The 27,881-nt window shown below is 39.3% G+C and overlaps 1 protein-coding gene across 1 annotated transcript in view; it reads right to left on the bottom strand.

Annotated features, from left to right (window-relative positions):
- Positions 1-27,578, bottom strand: part of LOC126094455 (dmX-like protein 2) — a 355,200-nt gene extending 327,622 nt beyond the window's left edge. The window contains exons 1-5 of the mRNA XM_049908834.1: positions 27,369-27,578; positions 26,951-27,148; positions 26,704-26,863; positions 17,905-18,120; positions 7,329-7,470 (exon numbers count right to left, since the gene is read on the bottom strand). Of these exons, the coding sequence (XP_049764791.1) occupies positions 7,329-7,470; positions 17,905-18,120; positions 26,704-26,863; positions 26,951-27,148; positions 27,369-27,455 (803 nt within the window). The 5' untranslated portion in view covers positions 27,456-27,578. The remainder of the gene's footprint in view (positions 1-7,328; positions 7,471-17,904; positions 18,121-26,703; positions 26,864-26,950; positions 27,149-27,368) is intronic.
- Positions 27,579-27,881: the final 303 nt, after the last annotated feature.

Raw genomic sequence — 27,881 nt, 5'->3', positions numbered from 1 at the left:
TACACATTATGTACCTTCATACCACCTCACATGTTAGGTAAATTATTGGACGTGTCACTGAACCACATGAATAGAAGTTCGTGCCGTAATTCTGTGCTCTCTTCGTGTATTGACACTTTAAGAATCCCACCTGAATATAATATCTATTGCAACAGTTCATTTCCAGTTGTTGTTTTACTCTAGATGAAAGGCTTGACCCTGTGGCCCACCGATTCCACTGAGCTTCAGCATATTTTGTGACAAACACTCAAAAGCAACTCCTTTGGGAGGAGTTTTCATAAAAACTAGTGTTGAAGGTTACTATGTTAGTATCAACTTCAGATAAAGTGGAATTGATAGAACATACTGCAGTTATGCCCACATTTCTGAGAAATAATGCCTTGTGGCTCTATATGAAGAGTTAATTTCAAGATTTACACAGAAATTATGAGTGTGTTGAAAAGATGGCCCATGCACGGTACCCCTACATATGCACCACAATGTAGAACATTGAGACTATTCAAAACCACATTGAAAGTGATCACTGAGTTAGTGTTTTTCAGATCACATGGAATTTTTAAGGTTATCAATCAATCTATATACATATGGAAACTGGACAAGTGTGTCTTTTGTGTTCCAGGACCTGAATGAAGGGCACAAAGCTGTACAGGTTGAAATTGCTTGTACTTGTACAAATAATAATCATTGTGTAATGTGATGTGGGTGCATTAGTACATTACTTGACAATAAGGGAACAATACGGAGTGCACACAGTGAAAACCATGGCCGGGCATATACTAGCAAGGTCTTCACCATAGTGTTCTGGAAGTGCTGAAGCACTCTGCTTGTCAATTTTCTCTAAGGATGTACTGTTAAGATTCCCTACTACTGTAAGCTGCTTTTCTGAATCCAAGCTGTTAAATCACAAAAAATTCATTGGTGCACCAATAAGTTCTATGTTGCATCTCCATGACAATGCCAACATTGTATCACACTAATAACGCAACAAACAAACCAATATTCACTGCACTGTGATATAGCCCAGACAAACACTATTTTGTGTATATCAGATGAATGAATTCTGCAGTTACAGTGAACACACATCTTGTACAGATATAACAGCACTCTCATATATAAAAAAGAAGCTCAGCCAAAAGAAAAAAAGTAATGATAAAATGAAAGAACTAATAATAATAATAATAATAATAATAATAATAATAATAATGAGACGGAAGGATTCATGATTGCAATACAGGATCAAACAATAAACACCAGATATTACAGTAAGCATATTATTAAAGACCCCCCATGAACCATGGACCTTGCCGTTGGTGGGGAGGCTTGCGTGCCTCAGCGATACAGATAGCCGTACCGTAGGTACAACCACAACGGAGGGGTATCTGTTGAGAGGCCAGACAAACGTGTGGTTCCTGAAGAGGGGCAGCAGCCTTTTCAGTAGTTGCAAGGGCAACAGTCTGGATGACTGACTGATCTGGCCTTGTAACAATAACCAAAACGGCCTTGCTGTGCTGGTACTGCGAACGGCTCAAAGCAAGGGGAAACTACGGCCGTAATTTTTCCCGAGGGCATGCAGCTTTACTGTATGATTAAATGATGATGGCGTCCTCTTGGGTAAAATATTCCGGAGGTAAAATAGTCCCCTATTCAGATCTCTGGGCGGGGACTACTCACGAGGATGTCGTTATCAGCAGAAATAAAACTGGCGTTCTACGGATCAGAGCGTGGAATGTCAGATCCCTTAATCGGGCAGGTAGGTTAGAAAATTTAAAAAGGGAAATGGATAGGTTAAAGTTAGATATAGTGGGAATTAGTGAAGTTCGGTGGCAGGAGGAACAAGACTTCTGGTCAGGTGACTACAGGGTTATAAACACAAAGTCAAATAGGGGTAATGCAGGAGTAGGTTTAATAATGAATAGGAAAATAGGAATGCGGGTAAGCTACTACAAACAGCATAGTGAATGCATTATTGTGGCCAAGATAGATACGAAGCCCATACCTACTACAGTAGTACAAGTTTATATGCCAACTAGCTCTGCAGATGACGAAGAAATTGAAGAAATGTACTATGAAATAAAAGAAATTATTCAGACAGTGAAGGGAGACGAAAATTTAATAGTCATGGGTGACTGAAATTCGAGTGTAGGAAAAGGGAGAGAAGGAAACGTAGTAGGTGAATATGGATTGGGGCTAAGAAATGAAAGAGGAAGCCGCCTGGTAGAATTTTGCACAGAGCACAACTTAATCATAGCTAACACTTGGTTTAAGAATCATGATAGAAGACACTAAAAGGTATCAGATAGATTATATAATGGTAAGACAGAGATTTAGGAACCAGGTTTTAAATTGTAAGACATTTCCAGGGGCAGATGTGGACTCTGATCACAATCCATTGGTTATGACCTGTAGATTAAAACTGAAGAAACTGCAAAAAAGAGGGAACTTAAGGAGATGGGACCTGGATAAACTGAAAGAACCAAAGGTTGTACAGAGTTTCAGGGAGAGCATAAGGGAACAATTGACAGGCATGGGGGAAAGAAATACAGTAGAAGAAGAATGGGTAGCTTTGAGGGATGAAGTAGTGAAGGCAGCAGAGGATCAAGTAGGTAAAAAGACGAGGGCTAGTAGAAATCCTTGGGTAACAGAAGAAATATTGAATTTAATTGATGAAAGGAGAAAATATAAAAATGAAGCAGGCAAAAAGGAATACAAACGTCTCAAAAATGAGATCGTCAGGAAGTGCAAAATGGCTAAGCAGGGATGGCTAGAGGACAAATGTAAGGATGTAGAGGTGTATCTCACTAGGGGTAAGATAGATACTGCCTACAGGAAAATTAAAGAGACTTTTGGAGATAAGAGAACCACTTGTATGAACATCAAGAGCTCAGATGGAAACCCAGTTCTAAGCAAAGAAGGGAAAGCAGAAAGGTGGAAGGAGTATATAGAGGGTCTATACAAGGGCGATGCACTTGAGGGCAATATTATGGAAATGGAAGAGGATGTAGATGAAGATGAAATGGGAGATACGATACTGCGTGAAGAGTTTGACAGAGCACAGAAAGACCTAAGTCGAAACAAGGCCCCCGGAGTAGACAACATTCCATTGGAACTACTGACGGCCTTGGGAGAGCCAGTCCTGACAAAACTCTACCATCTGGTGAGCAAGATGTATGAAACAGGCGAAATACCCACAGACTTCAAGAAGAATATAATAATTCCAATCCCAAAGAAAGCAGGTGTTGACAGATGTGAAAATTGCTGAACAATCAGTTTAATAAGCCACAGCTGCAAAATACTAACACGAATTCTTTACAGACGAATGGAAAAACTAGTAGAAGCTGACCTCGGGGAAGATCAGTTTGGATTCCGTAGAAATACTGGAACACGTGAGGCAATACTGACCTTACGACTTATCTTAGAAGAAAGATCAAGGAAAGGCAAACCTACGTTTCTAGCATTTGTAGACTTAGAGAAAGCTTTTGACAATGTTGACTGGAATACTCTCTTTCAAATTCTAAACGTGGCAGGGGTTAAATACAGGGAGCAAAAGGCTATTTACAATTTGTACAGAAACCTGATGGCAATTACAAGAGTCGAGGGACATGAAAGGGAAGCAGTGGTAGGGAAGGGAGTAAGACAGGGTTGTAGCCTCTCCCCGATGTTATTCAATCTGTATATTGAGCAAGCAGTAAAGGAAACAAAAGAAAAATTCGGGGTAGGTATTAAAATCCATGGAGAAGAAATAAAAACTTTGAGGTTTGCACAGGATAGATTATCATGGAGAGCTGCATCAAACCAGTCTCAGGACTGAAGACCACAACAACAACATTATTAAAGATCCCAATACCACAACAGATAAATGCAGACTTGGACTTGGAAGAGCAAAGGACTTGGAAGAGCAGTTGAATGGAATGGATGGTATCTTGAAGGGAGGATATAAGATGAACATCAACAAAAGCAAAACGAGGATAATGGAATGTAATCGAATTAAGTCGGGTGATGCTGAGGGAAATAGATTAGGAAATGAGACACTTAAAGTAGTAAAGGAGTTTTGCTATTTGGGGAGCAAAATAACTGATGATGGTCGAAGCAGAGAGGATATCAAATGTAGACTGGCAATGGCAAGGTAAGCGTTTCTGAAGAAGAGAAATTTGTTAACATCGAGTATAGATTTAAGTGTCAGGAAGTCATTTCTGAAAGTATTTGTATGGAGTGTAGCCATGTATGGAAGTGAAACATGGACGGTAAATAGTTTGGACAAGAAGAGAATAGAAGCTTTCGAAATGTGGTGCTACAGAAGAATGCTGAAGATTAGATGGGTAGATCACATAACTAATGAGGAAGTATTGAATAGGATTGGGGAGAAGAGAAGTTTGTGGCACAACTTGACCAGAAGAAGGGATCGGTTGGTAGGACATGTTCTGAGGCATCAAGGGATCACCAATTTAGTATTGGAGGGCAGCGTGGAGGGTAAAAATCATAGGGGGAGACCAAGAGATGAATACACTAAGCAGATTCAGAAGAATGTAGGTTGCAGTAGGTACTGGGAGATATAGAAGCTTGCACAGGATAGATTATCATGGAGAGCTGCATCAAACCAGTCTCAGGACTGAAGACCACAACAACAACATTATTAAAGATCCCAATACCACAACAGATAAATGCAGACTTTGCAAACAACAAATAGAAACAGTGGATCACATCACAAGCGGGTGTATAATACTAGCAAATACAGAATACCCCAGAAGATATGACAATGTAGCAAAAATAATACATCAACAGCTTGCCTTACAACATAAACTTATAAAACAACATGTTCCCACATACAAGTATGAACCACAAAATGCACTGGAGAATGATGAATACAAATTACACTGGAACAGAACCATTATAACAGATAAAACAACACCACATAACAAACCTGACATCATACTCACCAATAAAAAGAAGAAATTAACACAACTAATCGAAATATCCATACCCAATACAACAAATATACAAATGGAAACAGGAGAAAAAATTGAAAAATACATCCAACTGGCTGCGGAAGTCAAGGACATGTGGCATCAGGATAAAGTTGACATTATACCAATTATACTATCAACTACAGGAGTCATACCACACAATATCCACCAGTACATCAATGCAATACAGCTACATCCAAACTTATATATACAACTACAGAAACCCGTAATTATTGATACATGTTCAATTACCCGAAAGTTCCTAAATGCAATATAACATATACTATACAGTTAAAAGGAAGTCACGCTTGATCAAGGTCCGCGTCACTTTCCATTTTTGACCAAACATAACGTCTGAGAAAAGAAAGAAAGAAAGAAAGAAAGAATAATAATAATTTTGTGTGGCTCAATTGCTTTATGCAAATCTTTCTATTTGACGCTGCTGCAGCGACTTGTGTGTAGTTAACCTACTCCATATATCCAACCGGGGAAGGGAGACCTACAGTTTAACAAACATGGAATCCAAACCAGGTTTCATTTCTAGTAACTCTTCACAATAATGAGCGGTGATGGCTAGATTAAAATTAAAACAAAAATCCATGGTCCAACCAAGATTAAATCCTGCAATATCTCAGTTTCCAGGAACAGGATTTACCGCTAGCCTACCAGGCATGACATGTATACAGGGGGAACATCAATAAAACTGACACACTGCAGGGACGGATTATTGATGGAGGGGAAAAAAAAAAAAGGCATATGAACATGGGTCCAGAAATGGATCACTGCCACAGCAGATGGCATTGACAAATGACAGTTCCTCTGACCACGTGCCCCATGTTCCTTGTGTGTTGCACGCTGCGTAATTGTCGCAGTGTACTATAAGCAGTGGAATAGTCCAGTATTCAACACAGGAACAAACCAAGATGGTGTCTGGGTATGACCAAGCAGATGGAAATGGTAGACAGGCAACACAGCTGAACCAAAGCAAGTACCCTCACAGACATCAATCATATCATGCAACATTTCAAGCCCATTTTGGGGGTTTGTGTGATTACAGGTCCTTTCAGACAGACGAACATGCGGGGAGGAGGCCGACTGTGCTTAAACCAGATTTGGTAGACTGCATTGAACAGGATAATGAGACGAAACAAAATTCAAGCTCCAGGCATATGGCCTACCAACATGATGTAAGCCAAAGTACAATTATCTGCACCCCATGGAGGCCACTTTGAACATCTGTTGTGAGGTGTATGCCATGCAGCCCTGTACTGTTCTGGGATGATTTGTTATCGTTGCATGCACACTGTCCATTTCTGGACACATGTACACAGGATCTTTTTTCCTCCATTTCTAGCCAGGAAACCATCCCTAAGTTTGTCAGTTTTACTAATGTTCACCCTGTGTAGGTTTGTATGTAGGGTTTGTGGAGTGAGTCTGTGCGTGTCGAAATATGCAACATGTATGGCAGCATTTTTTGAATGTACTGATTTAGAAGCTTAAATTATTTACACCGCCAAGAAATCTTAGACCTTAGTATTTGATGGAAATTTCAATTTGAAACCTTTATCCCTCCAGAAAAACAAAACGAAGTGACCCTATAAGGGGTTCTAGGGAACCCTAGAAAGATTGCTTATTATTGTAAAATCTGCTAATTGGTTCTAAATGTGCTCTACATAAAAATAATATTTTTAATTTAATAAGAGAAAGTCTCAGTTACGCTGTGTTACAACATTTTCATCACCTGTGAAGAGATATTAAGCTAAACCTCCACCCACACACATCATCTAATGATTTAAAAATGTACTCTTGTCTGATTTCACTTCCATTAATCTCATGCAATGACATCTACTGGTCCTTTTAGTGCAATAAAAACTAATTGTGTATTAATGGTGTACTTCTGGGTGTTTCCATTTTATTCACAAGTGACCAAGTCAATTTCTTAAGGTGCTGCAAATTGTGCTGCTATGTGTATTTGCAACACTAGAAGGAGATGACTTGGTCAGTTGTTGAAATATTGTGTGTAAACTAGAAATGCAAACTTTCAGAAGTACATAAAAAATCAATCATGCTGATGAAAGCTCTTTTGTATCATTTTAAACAACTTCCTCACCTGCACTATCCACAGAAAATGGAGTACCCTTCTGTACTTAGATTCCTGTAGTGCAACATTCGACAATGATAAAATCAAAAATGTCTTGCACTTATCATGTAATCTCAAAGACAGCAGTAATTCATCAAATCACGAGTAACCCTGCATCAGATGGGATTATCATTTCCTATGAAGACTGTACACGGCTTTGCAAAAAAACTATAATAATTAAATTATTACTAGTAACATCTTTTTTAAAAAAATCTTTAAGCACTCACTTTGGCATAAATTTGCTGGTTTTTCGCCAGGACAAGTTTGTAACTGCTCTTGGATGTGCTATATACACAAAGCCAAAATTCACTTCACTTATTGTTGACTGCCCTCCAAATGGCTGATCAATACTTTTAGATGGGAATAATACTGTAAAAGAACAATGATTGTGTTTATAAAACAAATTATAAAATATGAGAACAATAAAGTAGAAAATCTGAAAACTATACAGAACAGTATATGCATTAAAAATCATACTCATCAATGAGCAACGAGAAATTGTTATTACTACAGGAAATCCGATGATTAGTCTGAAAAAAGGGGGGTTATTTGCAAATGATTTGGTGTCTGTAATACATGGTGTTGTTGTTGTTCTCCAACGCTAAGCTGTCCAAGCTAGTATATTCTGTGCAAGCATCCTCATCTCTGCATAACTACCACAATCTACGTTCAAATGAACTGGCTAACTGTATTTCAAGCCTTGGTCTCCCTCTACAATTTTTATCCCCAATACGTTCTTCTGTTACCAAATTGATGATTCCTTGTTGTCTCATGATGGTCTCAGGCATCCTATCAGTTGAAACCATTGTCTTGTGAACTATAACACATACTTGTAGAGCATGGGAAAAAGTACAGACAGAAGTATGGTTCAAAGTAAATTAGAATCTTCTATCCACTGCCCCGGACAGGCGAATTTTAGGATCACTAGAAAACCACTATCGAATAACAAAACAGAAAAAAAAAAAAAAACGTTTAAAAAGACGGTGTCATAAAGCTTACAAAATCAATAGTGTAGCTTGAGGGATGTAGAGATGGCCAAGGACTCAGACGCATAGCGCAGCACAGTGCAACCCAGCTGGATAATACTGTCTGCAGTATCAGGCCATGGTCATTAGATCAGATAAGTGTATAGGAAAATATTGTACCGTATTGTCTATCATCATATTGGATTTCATTAGGCATGGTCTGCAACTCAATAGGTATGGGAAGGGGAGGTTGGCAAAGCTTATAGATGACAGTGTAGTGGGCAGCGGTGGGATCACTCATGGGGAAATTCCTGAAGTAGTTGGTGTTACAGCTGCACCATCTTTAGATTGAAGTCAGCTGACAGGTATCCCTGTTTAAGGAAAGCTTCTCTAAAAAACGAACCACATACAAAGAAGATCAGGTATCCAAGTGGTGAAGGAATTAGCATATTTTATCACAATATAGCAGGTATTAGAGGTAAAGTTAGCAAACTGCTTGTAGGTGTTGACTCTGACATTACTGGTGTATCAGAGTACCACTTAAATAATGTGATAGTTTAGAGGCTTCCTTTACCAGGATACAGATTAGCTGGCTGTTTTTCAAGGAGTTCTTTATGGAGTGGGGGAGTGACCAAGTATGTAAGAAACAGCACTCCAGTTGAGTCCATAGATGTATCACAGTACTGTACTGAACAGGTATTTGAATGTTGTGGGCAGATAAATTAAGTGACACTAAACTTTAATTTTAGTTATTTACAGTTATTTATACGTAGCCTAACTCTGATTTCAGACTATTTCCACTCAAGCTAGAAACGGGTCTTGGTTCATTTTATAGGAAGCACCAAAACTTAGTTTTATGTGTGACTTCAATATTAGTTTTGTATGTTATTGTGCAAGAAAAAGGATGCTGGAAGCTCCCCTAAATTCACGACATGATGCATCCTGTATTTTTTCCAACCATGGTGCAGAGGAACATTAACACAATTACTGAATATATTTTTATTCATTCTTCATTACTAGATTGACATTCTATCAGTAAAAGAGTGAATGGTCTTTCAGACCATGAAGCATAAATCTTAACACTAAAATATTTTTGTACTCAAGCAAATGGCATTTACGAACTACATAGTAAAGCTAATCCAGCAGCAATAGAGTTTTGTTAACCTTGTTACGGAACAGGAGTGGCAGGATGTTTGTAGTGCTGACAACATAGATGACAAATATAACACTTTACTTAACACATTACTCATGGTCTTTGGTCTTTGGTCATTAGGACATACGAAACAAGGTTCTAGCAGTAAAATGTAACCTGGGTGGTTGACTAGTGGGATAAGGATATCATGTAGAAAAAACTGGGAATTATTAACGAAAATGTTAAAAGTAGTCACAATCGAGCTACAGTATTCCATTACAAACAGTACTGTAAGATACTTAAAAATATTCTTAGGAAGGCAAAGAGCATGTCGTACACAAATAGAATAGCTAATTCAGAGAATAAAATTAAAACCATATGGTCAGTCATGAAGAAAGTGTCTGGTCAGCAGCATGAGGTTGAGGATATAAAGTCAGTACATAGTAAAAATGTTTCTGTTACTGATAAGTCAGATATATGTACAGTATTTAACAATCACTTTCTGAACACAGTTGGTGAATTAAATAAAACATTAGTTTCTACAGGGATTCACACAGATCTCTTGGAAACTGGTCTTCCGAGACTGATATCTGAAATACTCGTCTGTGATAGTGATAAGGGAGAGATTGGGTCAATAATTAAATCACTGATGACAAAGGACTCTATGAAGGAGTATTTAGCAGAATACTAAAGTACAGGGTGATTCAAAAAGAACACCACAACTTTAAAAATGTGTATTTAATGAAAGAAACATAATATAACCTTCTGTTATACATCATTACAAAGAGTATTTAAAAAGGTTTTTTTTTCACTCAAAAACAAGTTCAGAGATGTTCAATATGGCCCCCTCCAGACACTCAAGCAATATCAACCCGATACTCCAACTTGTTCCACACTCTCTGTAGCATATCAGGCGTAACAATTTGGATAGCTGCTGTTATTTCTCGTTTCAAATCATCAATGGTGGCTGGGAGAGGTGGCCGAAACACCATATCCTTAACATACCCCCATAAGAAAAATCGCAGGGGGTAAGATCAGGGCTTCTTGGAGGCCAGTGATGAAGTGCTCTGTCACGGGCTGCCTGGCGGCTGATCCATCGCCTCGGGTAGTTGACGTTCAGGTAGTTACGGCCAGATAAGTGCCAATGTGGTGGCACTCCATCCTGCTGAAATATGAATTGTTGTGCTTCTTGTTCGAGGTGAGGGAACAGCCAATTCTCTAACATCTCCAGATACTGTAGTCCAGTTACAGTAGCACCTTCGAAGAAAAAGGGACCAAAAACTTTATTGGCTGAAATGACACAGAAAACGTTCACCTTTGATTGTGGAATTTGCAGCTCTCTGCTAGCTCTGCGAGTCGATTTTCCTGGGCTGCGAACAAATGCTTGCTGGATGCGTGCTAAATTTTCATCACTCGTTCTCGGCCGTCCAGAACTTTTCCCTTTGCACAAACACCCATTATCTGTAAACTGTTTATACCAACGTTTAATACACCACCTATCAGGAGGTTTAACACCATACTTTGTTCGAAATGCACGCTGAACAACTGTCGTCGATTCACTTCTGCCGTACTCAATAACACAAAAAGCTTTCTGTTGAGCGGTCGCCATCTTAGCATCAACTGACGCTGACGCCTAGTCAACAGCGCCTCAAGCGAACAAATGTACAACTAAATGAAACTTTATAGCTCCCTTAATTCGCCGACAGATAGTGCTTAGCTCTGCCTTTTGTCGTTGCAGAGTTTTAAATTCCTAAAGTTGTGGTATTCTTTTTGAATCACCCTGTAATGTGCTGTACATGTTGACCCTGTACTTAGCCATATTCATAATTTTTCCTTCATGAATGGTCAGTTTCCTGAATGATTAACGTACTCAGTAGTAAAGCTGCTTCATAAAAAGGGAGAAAGGGATAACGTAGACAATTTTAGACCTACCTCTATGTCGTCATTGTTTTCTAAAGTTACTGAAAAGGCTGGGTATGTAAAGGTAATTGATCATTTCATCCATGTAATTTGCTGTCAAATGTACAGTTCTGTTTTAGAAGTTGTTTAACTACTGAAAAGGCTGTAGTCTCTTTCTTCTCTGGGAGGTACTGAATGTATTAAACAAAAGGTAAACAAGGGGCATCCTTTTTTTATTTAACTAAGCCATTTGATTGTGTTGACCACAAAATATTGCTAAAGAAGATGGACCATCATGGAATATGGGGAGCAGTTCACAATTGGTTCAGCTCTTACTTTAAGAACAGACAGCAAAAGGTCATTCTCAACAATACTGAGAATGGCTATGATGTGGAGTCTGAGTGGGGGATGGTTAAATGGGGGTGCCCCAGGGATCAGTGCTGGGGCCACTCTTGCTCCTAATTTGTGTAAATGAGGCGCCTTCTAGTATAACAAGTGATACTAAAATATTTCTGTTTGCTGATGACACAAATTTGGTAGTAAAGGATGTTGTGTGCAACACTGGCACTGTTTCAAATAGTGCAATTCCAGACATAAGTTCACTGCTTGTAGAAAATAAACTAACACTAAATCACAGTAAAACTCAGTTTTTACAGAGTATAACACACAACTCAACAAAACTCGACATTTTGATTACACAGAATGCGCATATGATTAGTGAAACTGAGCAGTTCAAATTTTTAGGTGTTCAGATAGACAGTAAATTATTGTGGAAAGCCCATGTTCAGGATCTTGTTCAAAGAGTTAATGCCGCCATTTTTACTATTAGAACAGTGTCTGAAGTAAGTGATAGTTCGGCACAAAACGCAGTGTACTTTACTTATTTTCATTTGTATATGATATATGGTATTATTTTTGGGGTAACTCTCCCCATTCTCCAAGGGTATTTTTGGCTCAGAAACATACTGCATTTGGATCGCACATCCCTTACTCACTTCTGTGCAGAAAGGCTTGCAGTATTCTGCTGCAGTGATTTTCAATAAGCTACCAAGAGAATTCAAAAATCTTAGCACTAACCCATGCACTTTCAAATCTAAGCTGAAGAGTTTCCTTATCAGTTACTCCTCCTGTTCTGTTGAGCAGTTCCTTGAAAAAAATCAAGCTCATTCCTGTGTTACACTGCTGATTGCGTTTATATAAACTTATACCTTGTTGTCTTTTTAGGATTCTTAAACATTTTATTTTATCTCTTATTACTTCTCTGTTGTAATTTCATGTAGTGACACAGGTGATGACGATGGAGATTTGCTCCTCCATTTGGTCCTGCAGAACTAGACGTATAAAATAAAATAAATAAAAGACTACAAGGATACATATACAGAATTTCAAGGCAACCAGAAAAGTGGAAGTTGTTCAGAATTGAGTTGTATGATTTGACCTAAACATATATGCAGCACTTATATTTATAACAATATTATGAAAAGGAAAGTTGCCACTCACCATGTAGCAGAGATGTTGAGTCACAGATAAGTACAACAAAACGACTGTTACAAATAAAGCTTTAGACAAGTAAGGCCTTCGTCAAAAATAGATGACACACACACACACACACACACACACACACACACACACAGGCCTTGATGAAGCCCTTACTGGTCGAAGTTTTATTTGCAGTCTTTTTGTTGCTCCTATCTGCGACTCAGCATCTCCGTTATATGGTGACAATATTGTTACATTCCATCGTAGATTTCCAGTGTTGATTTTTGCACTTATATTTACACAATGTTAAATGAAAGCTTGTCAAATATTTCATTCAAAGAAATATAACTAATTTCACTTTTGAAGTTTTGAAATGGACATGGCCAGCCACAGTTGCTATGCAACAAATGCAATTAGTGTGCGAGTTTTGATTTCTGAATTATGCTCATTGTCCTCGAACAACTCATCAATATGACGGTGAGCAGGCAGCAGATGACATTTAATTCCTTCAACTGTTTTTTCTACCTAAGAAGAGCAATGCAGCATTGATATTGTTTATTTTATACTTCAATAGAGTTTGTTAGTTTTGAAGGTCAAGTTTATTTGTTTTCTCCTGCGTTACATGTTGTACAATGATATAATTTGTATAATGTACAAAAAATCTACTCACCAAGCCACTCACCATGTAGCAGAGATGTTGAGTCACAGATAAGTACAACAAAACGACTGTTACAAATAAAGCTTTAGACAAGTAAGGCCTTCGTCAAAAATAGATGACACACACACACACACACACACACACACACACACACACACACAGGCCTTGATGAAGCCCTTACTGGTCGAAGTTTTATTTGCAGTCTTTTTGTTGCTCCTATCTGCGACTCAGCATCTCCGTTATATGGTGACAATATTGTTACATTCCATCGTAGATTTCCAGTGTTGATTTTTGCACCTATATTTACACAATGTTAAATGAAAGCTTGTCAAATATTTCATTCAAAGAAATATAACTAATTTCACTTTTGAAGTTTTGAAATGGACATGGCCAGCCACAGTTGCTATGCAACAAATGCAATTAGTGTGCGAGTTTTGATTTCTGAATTATGCTCATTGTCCTCGAACAACTCATCAATATGACGGTGAGCAGGCAGCAGATGACATTTAATTCCTTCAACTGTTTTTTCTACCTAAGAAGAGCAATGCAGCATTGATATTGTTTATTTTATACTTCAATAGAGTTTGTTAGTTTTGAAGGTCAAGTTTATTTGTTTTCTCCTGCGTTACATGTTGTACAATGATATAATTTGTATAATGTACAAAAAATCTACTCACCAAGCAGTGGCAGGAGAACACACATACAAAAAAGGTTTTGCTTATCCAAGCTATCAGAGCCAGTGGCTCCTCCTTCCAGGAGAAGGATTGAAGGGGAAGAAAGAGGGGTGAAAGAAAAGGAACTGGAGAGGATTAGGAAAAGGAGTGGAGTTTGGAAAAGTCACCCAGAACCCCGGGTCAGGGTGATGGAATGAGAAGGAAAGGTACATTCAGCGGCATTTGTGGATGTGTTGGTCAACAAAGGTAGAGGTTCATTCTGTGGGAGCATTGTCCAAAGTCACAATAGGATGAACATTAGGGAGACCTGTGCAGTTGGGTTTGTGGAGTTTGTAGAATAGGTAAAAGGTAGGAGTGTAGGGTGTTGCTGGTGTGAGGGGGGAGATTGATTCGTGTGTCAGGTTTTGGGATGGACCTAAGACCTGGAGGAGCTGGTGGGACGGTATCATGGCTATAAGGTTTGTATGCAGAGGTGTCGGAAAGTTGGCAGAAACTGTCAGCCAGATAGTCACTATGAGTCGTGACCACTGTGGTGGAACCTTTGTATGTGGGAAGGATGACAAGGTCTGGAATGGTTTTCATGCTATGGACAGCTTTGTACTCCATAGGAGTGATGCTGAATTCAATGGGGAGAGATTCAGGAAAGGAACATGTGGCCAGGTTAGAAATTAGGAATTCCTGAAAGGTTACTAGGGGATGACTGGGTGGAAAGGGAGGAGAATCTCAGTTGGAGGGAGGTCAGAACTGTTTTAAGGAAGGCTCTATGGTTGGCTGTTGCCAGTGGGTTGTGTGGTGCAGAAATGTTTCCATTGGAGAGAGCGAGTAAAGGAATGGAGGTCCTTTACAAGGCCAGAACAAATTAACCTAGGTTTTGGGCTAAAGGTGAGGCCGTCAGAAATAGCTGAAACTTCTACAGGGGTCAGAATTTTGGCAGGCAGATTGACAACAGTTTTACAGGATGGTACTTACTTGGGTATTCACATGGCACCATCTTATGCCAACTTATTCACGGGCCATCCAGAGGCATTCTTCCTACCCAATATCAACCTGGCCTTGAAAATTTCAACCAATTCCTTCACCAGGGCTTCGACTACCTTTTGTAATGCCCTTAGATGAGGAATATCCCATCCAAATCACCACCTACCCAACCTACAGCGTATCCTTGTTCATTCCTACTCAAATCCTGCTCCTAATACTGCATCCTATGGGTCATTCCCTTGTGACTGACACATGAGCCGATCTTTTACACCCACCCACCACCACAAATTGCAGTCCAGTCACAGGTACTGCGTACCCTATGGAAGGCAGGGTCAGCATTCTACGTGGGCATTTCAAGTAAAAAACTACTGACCACCACCAAACTGTGGCACACCACAAGCCTGATTTCACAGTTGTCGAACATGCTGCACACCACAACATAACTGGGTTCAATAACTGCTTCACTGCACGAGCCACTCAGATACTTGCTTCCAGCACTAGTTTCTCTGAACTACACAGTGGGGAACTGCCAATTCAGAATATCCTGCACCCTTGCAATCATCCTGCCCTTGACCTCTACTAACCTGTTTCCCACTGCCTCACCCCACCTTTTCCCTGCTCTCTTCTGTCCCCAGCACTCTTCCCCATCTAGACTTCCTTTTCTCTCTTCTCTCCCTATCCTCCCTCCACCTTCAACCTCATCTCCTTTGCTCCCATCCTCTAATCTTATCTGCTCAACTGTCTGAACTCCTTTCATCTTGCTGTACAGCCACTGGTTCATCTGTCATCAGACCTACCTTACACTATCCTGCTACACCCTCCTCCCCTCATGCATCCTTTTCTTACCCCTCCCTACATCTCTCTACTTAGGCAACTGCCTTCTATAATCAACTGTCAGTCTCACTGTGGCCACAGGTGTGAGTGTTTGGCCATCTGAGTGTGTACTTTTGCTAGAGAAAGAGCTCAAAAGCTAGTGTAAATACTATATTCTGTTGGTGTTTCCATGCGCTGTGGTGACTCCTTGACTCCTTTCTGGACGAGGGGGGGGGGGGGGGCAGTGGCAGTGAGAACTTAGATGATAATACTTTTCCAGACACTAGGCATGCCGAACTATCGCTCGACCAGTGTCTTGTTCTGCTCCAACGAGGCAACATCCCCGGCCGCGCTCTCAGCAGCTCACCCGTGCAACGCCACATGGGTCACGTTGTCATCTGCCACATTTTGCTGGGGTATGCATGAACCACAGAACTCTCACCTCACACTCATCACCGTTGTCCTGTCGCAGTCCATTTAATGTGAGGAGTGTTACCATGTTTTTTCCATGCTGCCTTCCAGAGCTGCATCTTCTCGAGGCAGCTCTACTGACTACAGTAGTACAAAGGCTGATGCCAGACACTCGGTTTGTCCCCTTGGTATCAGCAATTGGAATACTGTGTGCAGTGTAGTGCAAATAGTGCAGAGCATGCCAGGACTACCAGGCCAATTTATTACTATCCGATCCCTGGCCGTTTTGGAGTTCTTTGCCACCAAGCGTACCATTGAAGCAGTTTTTCCCACACTGCTGAACAACTCCAAACAAAGTTTGCAGGCCACCCATGGTCCGTCCGGTCCAGACCCTTCTCGAATAAGAGGTACTAGTTCATTTCAAATGTTACTGCAGTCGTTAGCTTTTGGGTTAACATGTTAGAAACAGCCCACATGGCTCTTCGCAGTGTGCCCCTTCATGTACTGCTGTTTTCTCAACTAGCACACCATGTAGGCATGAGCACCCCTTAGGTATATAGAAGGGAACATAATTCATTCCTTCAGCACCAAACATCAGTCAGTTATTGAAGAGTGGTTCCATTTCTTTTATTTTCGGTGTTATTCAATATAGAAATTTGCATTGTTGTTCATGCTCCTGTTTGGAGAAGCCACATGTTTGTAAGATTCTGACCACACATAAAGTGAACACCTAAATTCAATAACAAAAATGTCTTCTGCACATCAAAAATTCAGTATCGGCATCAGGAAATGTAATTTTGTTGAAGTTCTTCATACTGTCATAACAAATGGTTGCCACATATAAAACTAAAATAAAACGCAATTATCACTTCCACAACACAATGATGTAGGTTCCATCTTTATACACCAAGTATTTTGTGAGTTGAATTGAATTTTAAGATTGTGTGTATGTTTTGTGCAGGATAAGGCAAATGTGCTCTGCTTCTCCAAGTGCTCCTGATGAAGCGTCAATCTTTAAGTGATTCTGAACTGAGTATACAACATTAAATGAGATAATTGTAACATATTTTTTGGTCAATAACAAGAGCTATTTTTTGAGAATGTAGTATCCAGAGATGAAATGCTACATAATTTTTCCCCACACAAAGGGCATGATATCAACTCCTGTTTGTCCTTTAGGGAACTTTCCCCTCATGGAAAGCCTCTGACACCAGAGCTCTGTTTTTCATGACTGGTGTCTCCTCCAAATAATAATTTAACATTTACAGTGAAATGTGAAATATGTAATGACAAGAAACATCTAAGTGTATGTGGGTGGGGAAAACCAGAGAGGAAGAAACAGAAAATCATCATGTTCCACTAAACTGAATATTTTTACTACACTTGTTTGCTTTTAAACATTGCTCCATTAACTAATAAGAGTGGACTCTAGCCTCTAACAATGATTATTCAATGTCTAGTTTTTATACAGCTCTTCATGGTTGTAAGCTGCATTACAGTGTACAAAGATGAAACAACATGGGAGCCACTATTGGAAGTGGCAACCCGGTAAAGTCCACTTGCTGTAGTGACTGAAACATGGTATATCATTTTACACTGACACTGTCTAGAATGCACAGGATTTTATGGAAATTGATCCCAGGCTTAAAAGCCTACAAACATACATTCAGTCTCCACTTTGAAACTTATTGTAAAAAAAGACTGCATTATTTATTCCCCCCTTCCCCCCACACACTCTTAAAATGTGATTACTAAGTGTATTTATTTGTTTCGGGTGATAAACTCAAAACTTACATTGCTTATTCTCAAACCAGATTTTTACTAAGCGGTCTGATTTCCCTGCAGTTGCAAAGAGTGTTCCATCTGGTGAGAATGACATGTATACAACTGGTGTTGCTGTATGACATTTCCAGACGCACTCCCAACCACGATCTTCTTCCTCTTGCCCTGGTAACTGTGGTGACTGCGGTGCATCTCCACCAATCTCAAATGTGACTCCATGACTTTGTGCTGCAAAATAAAATAATCACTATATAGAAAACATAGTAAAACACACAAAATACACTTTTAAAATGCTATTGTATTATTACATTTGCCATTGTCTACAGAACTCCTATTTTGTCCGAAAAGAGTTCTGAAAAGAAAACTTTCACCCAAATGAAGACATACCAAAATAGAGAAATCTGGATGAAACACAGGCTTTAGTGACTGAAACTTGTCAGTCAATCACAGTCACACTCTTTGCACTGATATGATCCTGTACTCCCACAGCATTGTGAAATTACATGGAAGAAATGCACGCAATGCTAAAGTTCTTTACATGTATGCACACTTAGCTGCTTCACCTGCAGCCTCATTTCCCAGATTCCCACTTGGATTGGTACTCAGCAGAATAACGCTTTCTGTAGGAGGAACCTGACATCGTGGATGATATGTATTTGCTGAATATTTCTTCCAATGGGCACTCTGGGAATCATAGAAGATAAGGAACTGCACAATGCAAAAAATTTAGGACAGTCTAGTGCCTTCAACACCAAATTTAATTCTACATCAAACGCTGTGAATTCATTATGCGAGTGAATTTTAAGGAAAAATTCATACAATTTCACAGCTAGGCCATGGAAGCTTTATGTAGTTTTTCAAAACTGATCCACTATTGGATATCTGAAGTGATCTGCATCACTTAATAGAAGATGATTATTGTTATGTGATGAACTTCATTAGAGGACTACTTAAAATTAAACTGTGGCTCAGATACAAACTAAGTCAAATCCAATTCATGGGCAATCTTCACTGTTAATCATGATCATTTATTACAATGAATACTAATCGAAATATGAGTACATACAAGATCATTAATGGAGGTTTCAAGTGAAGAACCCATCATTAAATTCGAGATACAATGGCCAAAGTCCATTGCACAGGTTTCTTGAGATGGTAAGCAATTATTCACAAGAAAGATACAGTATACGCTAAATGAAGTTCTAAAAAAGCAGCTGAGTGTTCTACAGGAGCCATAAAAGAAGCATAATACAAACAACTTATAGCATTATATTGTGACTGAAGATGAAACAAGGACCCCTTTTTCCATAAAGGTATAGGCGAAACAGTTATCAAAACTGTGTTAGTGAAGCAGAAAATCTACCAAAAAAAACCTAAGGGGCTGGCTGGAAAAGTGATTATGACCATATTTCTTCCTTTTTTTGGGTGGGGGGTCGGGGAAGGGGGGGGGGGGGGGGGGAGAGGAGAGGATTGCTGGATATTATCACAACAGACTAAACTGTCAGAGTGCAACAATGACTGGGTCTTGTAACACAACACTGGAATTACAGTGGTCGCACCACAGGGTATCCACCATCAGAGGGTGAGGGGCAATGTACGAGGAAAATGACCAGAGCGCGTGCACACGAATATCGAAATCTTAGCAGCAAACCTCATTGTTAGCATGGTATGTGGGCCAATGTTGATAGTTAATGCTGAAGTGTCGGCACTAACTGACATGCCTACAAGCTGCTTCAATTTCTCCTGGTGTGGGTGATGATAGCAGTTCCACTGCAAATATTATTCTGAATATTTTAGCACAAGTGACATTTGTGTCTCTTTACTTCTAAAAATGGCACTGAGGGAAGAAATTTTCATTGTGTGAAGAGGCCATCTGTGCTGCAAAAAGGTGTTATGCATAATTACAATTAAAAAAGGTATAATGAGATAAAGGAACTGTAATTTTACTTGAACAAATGATCTGAACTCTCTACAGAACGAAATGAGAAAAAGATTTTTTGTTTCTGCAAAAACTGATACAATTTAGTGAGAGTTTTCTTTTTACCAATGCTGTCTATACAGCCTCTTATTCTCAAGAACTGTTTTCAGTTAATTTCATTAAAGAGTGGTAATTTTTTGTAGTTATATCATCAAAAGACATGCATCTTGCCTTAGAGGACAGCAACTTTGTAATTTTTCAGAAATAACCTTGTAACATCGTTTCCCTTTCTTCAATCAATGTGTAATCTTCATCTAATGCATATTCTGTCACTACCTATTCAGGCCCCTGTATTGCAAGGGCTGTGTCACAGACAGGAGAGGTATATGCAATAAAATCCATGTAATATAACAGTGACAGGTAGCTAGTGTAGCATAGTTGCTTGCATTATTCTTTGCCGAGTCACCAAAAAGAATGAGTAGATATCGACCAAGAACTTGTATCAGTATAAACACAGTAACAAACAGCATAATCCTAAGGTTCACTTTACCATAAGGGATTTTTTATTATACTGCTGGTGAACAACACTGTCAAAACTTGAGAGATGGGAACTTACTCTTAACAACCTCGATTTAAATTACGAGGGTTGTTCAATAAAGAATGATCATAATTTTTTTATGGTCATAATTTCTTGCACTGAAATTTAATCTTATGATATTCTGTTAGCTTAATGTGCAACAAACATGCCATAGTGGTTTCAATGTTAGGACTCCTTGTTCTCGCCTGTGAGAGGCAGGCAAGGTCAGACATGTTCGGTATCGCCTACCACTACAATGGAGCTCACATGAGGAACAACATGTGGCTTTAAAATTCTGCTTTCGTGTCAGCAAATCTTCAGCTGAGGCCTATACAATGTTACAGGAGGCCTATGGAGAGTCTGTTCTTCCCTACACCACAACTCAAAGGTGGCTTAAAATTTTTAAAGAGGGGAGACAATCAATTTCAAAGGAAGGCGGACCCGGTGCTCCAGTTACTGCTCTTACAGAAGAAAACATCAACACTGCTGCTGTCATTGTGAGAGAGGACTGACGAATTACCTTAAGATCACTTTCTGAAATACTGAACATTTCATTGGGTGCCACCCACACATTGGTGACAGAAAAATTACACGACACGTGTTTGTGGGCGATGGGTTCCAAGACTGTTGATTCCCAAACAAAAGGACATTTGTGTGCAGGTCTGCATGCAGTTAATGTTGATGTTAGATGAAGATCCGGAGTTTCTTTCAAATGTAATCACTGCTGATGAAACTTTGCTACATCATTTTGATCCTGAGAGCAAACAGGAAAGCTCAGGGTGGAAATCTCCCCCAAAAAGCAAAAATGGCGGCTTCTGCTGGGAAAGTTATGGTCAACTCATTCTTTGATATTCATGGAATGGTTTATCAGCATGTTGTACCTGCACACACGTCAGTAACTGGACAACACTACAAGGATGTCCTGAAAACATTGCACGTCCACATCAGATGCAAAAGACCACATTTCCATGAAGCAGGCTGGATGCTTCACTACGATAATGCACGGCCGCATACTGCCTATGTTGTTACTGAATATCCTGCAAAAATCAATGTGAAGTGCATCCCTCACCCTCCCTATGGTCCAGATTTAGCCCCATGTCACTTTTTCCTATTCCCTGACATGAAGAAACGCCTCCGTGGGAGGCATTATCAATTAACAGAAGCAGTGGTGAAGGCAATTTTGTAGGACCTCTCAAAAAATGGTTTCCAGCATGTATTTGAAGACTAGCAGAAAAGCTGGGAAAAGTGCACCACGTTCATGGTGGGAGATTACTTTGATAAGGACCATCAAAATTATGAGGTTGAGTAAAGGTATGTTGCAAAAAAAACATTATTTATTGAACAGCCCTCGTACATAAATGGTGACTTATTTACATTTTACTTTTCTGTCACATATTTTCGCACTCCCCCCACTTTTTTGTATAACTTTTATTCTTTGAATATTATTTTGTATTTTATTTCCTGTTCAGTTTCCCACCACCAACAGTTTTTTTATTTCCATTTGCCTTTTATTTTCACCCAGTGCTTATCATGAAGCAATGTATGATGTAAAAGAAATTTAGAAATAACAGAAAAAATAATTTTAAAATATGACACACACACACACACACACACACACACACACACACACACACACACACACACACTCTCTTACAACTTCAGCAGCAGCTCAGTTGGATATGGTTATGGAAGAAAATCTGCCGAGACTTTACTGATGAAACACCCTTGAATTTGCCTGAATGTAATTGAAGAAACCAGAAATCCCAAAATCATGCTAGCCAGAAATTGATTTGAATTTTAAACCTGCTGACTACGAGCGCCTATCTGATGTTCAGGTGCACTTACAATATGTACTTTAGATTCTCTGAAGGTTTTGCTTCTTTTAATAACAATCCTGCTAGTTACTGATGAAATCTTCCTTAACCACAGAAAATGTAGGACATATCTAAGATTTGGTTCAAATGGTTCTGAGCATTATAGGACTTAACATCTGAGGTCATCAGTCCCCTAGAACTTAGAATTACTTAAACCTAACTAACCTAACAACAACATCCACATCCATGCCCGAGGCCAGTTACAAACCTGCGACCGTAGCAGTTGTGCGGTTCCGGACTGAAGCTCCTAGAACTGCTCAGCCACTGCAGACAGCTCTAAGATTCGATCCACTGCTGAACCGTTTCATTTACTCATTTCATAAGCCTCCAAAATATATGATTTCTAAATACACTTTTCAATATTATGAAGTTTGTTTGCATCTCACCTTTTTTGTTTCTTATAGATCTTTTCTTAAATAAAAGTCAATTTCAATACTTGGCACATTTATCGTTGAAATTAAGAGGATAACCTGATGGCATGGCTGTTTCACACTCACTATTCTGGGCAACTTCCACATTTCTATATATTTCACTTACATTTCCTCCCTTGTTCTGAGATAGGTCTTTTCTCAAACAGACTTAAATAGTGACAAGATCAATAAACACGAAAGCACAAAATGATGGCAATAGTAATCACAGGTTTATATTGTTCTCTGGAAGCTCTAGAATCATTGGCAGTCAGTCCAGTTTTGGATCTCATGGCATTATGATACATATGGCAATCAATATCCGTAAAGCTTTACACACGATTTCCCAACAAAATTAAAAATGAGAATGCACAGTACAGTGGTTGCTTATTTCTCTGGGCACAATTTTTTGAACCATTCTCAGTTCATTTTCTGGTATGGCTCTTTGGTTGCATGTCTTGCATCAGATAATGAAAGTTATTGGGGGAGGGGGGGGGGGGGGCAAAAAAACACAACACTATGATTAACAGGCATCTCTGATGATTTAATGAAGAACAGCTGTGAAGAGCAGGGTACATTGCAAACAAATTCTAACATTATAGATAGGTCTACAAGATTCACTTATATTAGACTAGTATAACTTGATATGCGCTCTTCACAGTCACATAATACGAGAGGAATTGAGATAACTGAACGACTGCAGTAACACCAGTCAGCTTTGACCCACAATGTCATCAAGAAAACAGACACCCCTATCTTAGGGTCAAAAGAAACATCCGATCTCACGCGTCGGCTTTGACCCGTGACGTAAGCGTGTTGTGGTGTGTGACGTCATTACGGCGCGGAGTTTGGTTTGTGATTGTGGCGTGTTTGTAGATGTCGTGTTGTTTGTTGTGCCCTCTGGTGGTGTGTTCATGGTTTTCGTTTGTTTGGTGTGTTGGGGTCAGTTTGCTGTTGCTCAGTGGTGAGTGCTGCGTGCGTGGTTTTGAAGCGGAATTTGTATTAGTGAGTTAACGGTTTTGTGTGATGGTTAATGTAATGATGATTGCTGTGCGTCGGGTGAGTTTGTTATTAAGTGTATTCGGTTTTTTTGTTTTTTTGTTTTTGGCGTATGTGTTGTGTATTGGGTATAGGGAAGTGTTTTATTGAGATTTGTGGCTGTGAAGGTTGGTATTGGTATTCGTATTGGGAGATGTGTTTGAGTTCATAGGTCATGGGTAGTGGTCGATCCTAAGTTATGGGATTGGTAGTTGCTGTTGAGCTATATAGTTGGAGGGAAGTGTTCAATCTCAATGTTTGGTGGAGTATGTTGATTTTTGTAATGGGAGATGGGATCGGGAGTTGCTGTTGAGCTATATAGGTCAAGGGAAGTGTTCGATCCTAATTTATGGGATCGGGAGCTGTTGTAGATATATGTAGGTGAAGGGAAGTGTTTGTTCGCAATGGTTTGCGGTGTATTTTGATTTTTGTATTGGGGGATGGGATCGGGAGATTCTGTTGAGCTATATAGGTCAAGGGAAGTGTTCGATCCCAATTTATGGGATCGGGAGCTACTGTAGATCTATATAGGTCAAGGGAAGTGTCTGATTCCGGATAAGAATGTGTTTTGTGGTATTTGGTGAGTTTTGTGATGTCGATTTTTTTCGTCGTTTTGCGTGGTTTTGTATGGCGGTCGGTGGCTAAATTTGTGTATATTTAGTTTCTCCCCACCCAAAAACCCCCAATTTCCCACGCTTGTCCCGTTAGAGTCATTAGGCTTTTTGTGAAACCTGTGTGTGTGTTGTTTTTCTATGTATTTTCGTGTTTATGATACGTATGCGATGTTTTTATATCCGCCATATTGGAATTGTCGTTTATGGTCGTTTCCGCCATATTTGTGACGTCATGGGTCAAAGCCGACGGGTAGGATCGGACGCTTCTGTATTTCCCTATTTTAAGCTTGTACAATATAACAGACGTGTCACACATTACACACGTGAATACGAAAAATATTTAATTACGGAAATAATAAGCAACTAATGGGAGAATTGCAGCTATTAGGGGGTGTTGGGCAGGAGAAGATGATGGGAGGAGGGGGGGGGGGGCGGGGGGAGGAAGAGGAGTAAATATACAACAGTCTTAATAGTATATGTAACAAACAGTTACATAAAAATCAAGCAAATGAAACAAAAATATGGTATTGGACTTAGACCTACACTGATCATATACAATCCACAATACCACAAAACCATACACAGCTCAATAATTCTGGTATCCAACCCTTGACATATATAGGTTAGCTAAAACAATCCAACCCTTGACATATATAGGTTAGCTAAAACAATGTCTGCAGTAGCACAATATCAGAACTCACTCATATACCTAATATCGAAAACTTAACCTCACCAACACATGTAAAACAAATTCCACATTACTACCAATCACAATACAACATAATTACCCTCAAATAATGTCTGATGCTAGTAAAGTACTAATGTTACATATTCATGTCTGCAACTAAATATTATAGTAATTCATGCTCTACAGAGAAGCAACTTTGGGCTCAACTGACTGAATCTTCACTGTAACCACACACAGTAAATACAGTTTCTTACACACAATTCTTTTCACTCTGACATTCAACTCTGTAACATTGGTGGACATTATCAGCGACACACAAAACTAAATGTCTGGGACCAGGAGCAGACAGTAAGCTCCCTTGAAATATTTTATCATGACCTGCAAAGGCTGAATGCAGCTAACCTTACAGTACTGCCTACAGTCAGTGCCAAATGATAGGTCCTACACTGCATACTGTCAAATCAAAAATATAATAAGGGTTGGTACTGCATGGCAGCTTGACAAGAAGTAATATGTCCAAATGAATGCTATCTGGACTACACATAAAGTAAAATCATGAAGATCAGGTACATTCTCCAAGAAACTACAGTTCTCACACTGACACAGAAAACATATTTATCTGTTTACTACAACATGGCAATTTGTTTACTACAACATATCCATTTATTTACAACTTTTGTGGCCAAAAACATGACATTTTAAAGCAGAGCAGCATCCATTTTGTGAAAGAGATCAAGGGCAGCTCAAAACGTTGCAAACGCATCCTTCTGTACTTTTGAAACAAGTTGCACCCTGGAATATCCACTTTCAATAGGTATCCACATATGTTTGAGGCTGTTGTGACAAACCAAAGATTTTAATAAAAAAAAAAAATGGCTCTGAGCACTATGGGACTTAACTGCTAAGGTCATCAGTCCCCTAGAACTTAGAACTACTTAAACCTAACTAACCTAAGGACATCACACACATCCATGCCCGAGGCAGGATTCGAACCTGCGACCATAGCGGTCGCGCGGTTCCGGACTGTAGCGCCTAGAACTGCTCGGCCACTCCGGCCGGCTAATGATTTTCAAAACAAAATCAATTTTTTTCCATAGTAATCTATTACTTGTTATAGGTTACTATTTTGTATGAGTACTGAATGGATAACTTATAAAAATTTATAAAACATAGTAGCCAAACACAAAATTTTGTTGAAAGATAGAAATAAAACTAAGATCCAACAACTGAAAAGTCAACTGCTGAAAAATTATCTGGCAAGTGAGCTGAGTTTTACAAATAAAGAGAAAGAAAGCAATGAATATGCAAAGCGACCACAGGATGGGACGGGGGAGGTGGGATAAACCATTCAATTATTTGTATAAACTAAAAGCATAAAGTTCTCACAAGTAGACCTATGTTTGGCTTATTTCAGTACACTGAAAAATTTGTAGCTACAGCAATAGGGGCCAACCTATGAATGTATACAAACATCAACTCACACAGAGCTTCATATATGTTACCTGCCCAAGACTGAACATACAACAGAATGGCACATGTTGTACAAATTAAACAGTGACTACAACTTAGCTATCTTATTCGTACATGCATCACTGTGAGTAACAGTTCACACACACACACACACACACACACACACACACACACACACACAATTGAGTGAAAGATGAAATGTCTACAAAATAATTCAAGAAATACCTTGATCCATATCATCTTCAGGAAGAGGAATGTTCTGGTGCCACAACTGTAGTACTTCTCCTCCTGTGAGTAAGCGGGTTCCTTCCAGATTCCATGACAGAGATGTTACATGAGACTCCGTCTGTAAGCTGCCAGTTTGAACCCATCGGTAGTCCAGTTGCTACAGAAGAATCATAATAAATATTACACCCGTACTGTAACTTGCTTCTGTTGACATTGTCGTCTCTAGCCTTAGAAAGTAACTTACATGAGTGCTATTGCTTTGAATGAGAGGAGTTGGTTCAAATATGCAAACTTGACTTTCGTATGCAGCAGCAATTTTTCCTGTGTCAGTTGAACAATCTAAACAGCTGATCATAAGGTAGTTGTGCAATGCTCCAGGAATGATTTGTACTCTCTCAAATGTGCTGGCGAGTATAACTATATTACAGCCCGCTGCATATGCCTACAGGGAAAAAGATGGAAACAAAAAGTAAAATAAACTGTGGAGTTAAGTGTTTGATTACCTAGCCGATGTAAGTATGTCACTTAGCCTATAAGTATCCTCATTAAGTTCAAGAATTTAGCTGAACAGACGACGACAGCTGTAGCTACGAATAAAGATGAGGGCATCGCTCTTTAAAACATTGTTTGTATTACGCTTTAATGAATTTGTGTTCCACTACCGTGAAAGGAATTCCTTCGACACTACCCACTGCAAAACAGTGGTCTCCTGCATTGCAGGCTCCACTTAAAATTTGATGGCAGTTCATTTCAAAACACTAAATATTAACTACGACGAACTATAAAAGTCTTATAACTATTCAGGAGATCTTTCTATAGTGTCCTATATACACCGTCATCACAATATCGTAGTTCCCAGCACTTCACACAACAACCCCTCCGCAGCCATATTTCTTTACTTGTATCATAGATGTGACTGACAATTTACCAACTCAGTTTGTCTAGTAAGAAGAGTATCTCTGGAATATTGATCTCAAGGTCTTCGCAGCGCAATTTTCAAATAACTTACGCCTGTGACGGACATTACTCATCATTGTAAATACGAGTTATTAGTAATCCTATTGCTTGTGAACCAACTAAATGTCATCTCGCTGTTTAAGAGTATGATTATACGGCGGTCGATCATTCTTATGCTTTTGCTGCAGTTGACGTAAAGACGAAGAACACGTGTTAAT

The sequence above is a fragment of the Schistocerca cancellata genome, chromosome 8 (assembly GCF_023864275.1).
Source record: "Schistocerca cancellata isolate TAMUIC-IGC-003103 chromosome 8, iqSchCanc2.1, whole genome shotgun sequence".
NCBI classification, from domain to species: domain Eukaryota; kingdom Metazoa; phylum Arthropoda; class Insecta; order Orthoptera; family Acrididae; genus Schistocerca; species Schistocerca cancellata.
The sequence above is the reverse complement of the archived record's forward strand: the minus strand, read 5'-3'. Positions and strand labels throughout refer to the sequence as shown.